The 603-nt window shown below is 42.8% G+C and overlaps 1 protein-coding gene across 1 annotated transcript in view; it reads left to right on the forward strand.

The window, feature by feature from the left end:
• Positions 1-235: 235 nt before the first annotated feature.
• EMH_0094600 (uncharacterized protein) overlaps positions 236-603 on the forward strand; it is a gene marked incomplete at both ends in the record, with an annotated part of 632 nt that continues 264 nt past the window's right edge. The window contains one exon of the mRNA XM_013502113.1: positions 236-268. Within this exon, the coding sequence (XP_013357567.1) occupies positions 236-268 (33 nt within the window). The remainder of the gene's footprint in view (positions 269-603) is intronic.

Consider the following 603-nt stretch of genomic DNA (forward strand, 5'->3'; position numbering starts at 1 on the left):
AAAACAATCTATATTCTTCTCTATCTTTCTCTTTCTCTTTCTGTCTCCCTACCTGTACGAGACATCGTTTACAAAAGCCATTGGCGACGAGAGACTTGGCTGCCCACCTAGCAGCATATGCTGCGCTGCGGTCTACCTTAGTGGAGTCCTTGCCGCTGAATGCGCCGCCACCATGGGCCCCCCACCCCCCGTATGTATCTATTATAATTTTTCTGCCGGTGAGGCCTGCGTCACCATGGGGGCCCCCTATAACAAAGCGGCCAGAAGGGTTTAGGTGATAGATAGTGTTGTCGTCTAGGTAACAGCTGGGGACCACTGGTCTAATCACGTGGTCCATTATGTCTCGACGCAGCTGCTCGTTGTCTACGTCAGGAGAATGCTGAGTCGATATAACTATCGTATGCACACGCACGGGCACAGGCACCCCGGAACGGTTGTCGTACTCTACCGTCACCTACATACAAACACACACATAATACACAAATACTGTTGATTTTTTTTGTTCTTTTTGCATATATACATATATATATATGTATATATGTACATATATATATATATATATATATATATATATATATATATATATATATATATATATATATA

Source organism: Eimeria mitis, genomic scaffold (assembly GCF_000499745.2).
Source record: "Eimeria mitis Houghton genomic scaffold, Emh_scaff8321, whole genome shotgun sequence".
NCBI classification, from domain to species: Eukaryota; Apicomplexa; class Conoidasida; order Eucoccidiorida; family Eimeriidae; genus Eimeria; species Eimeria mitis.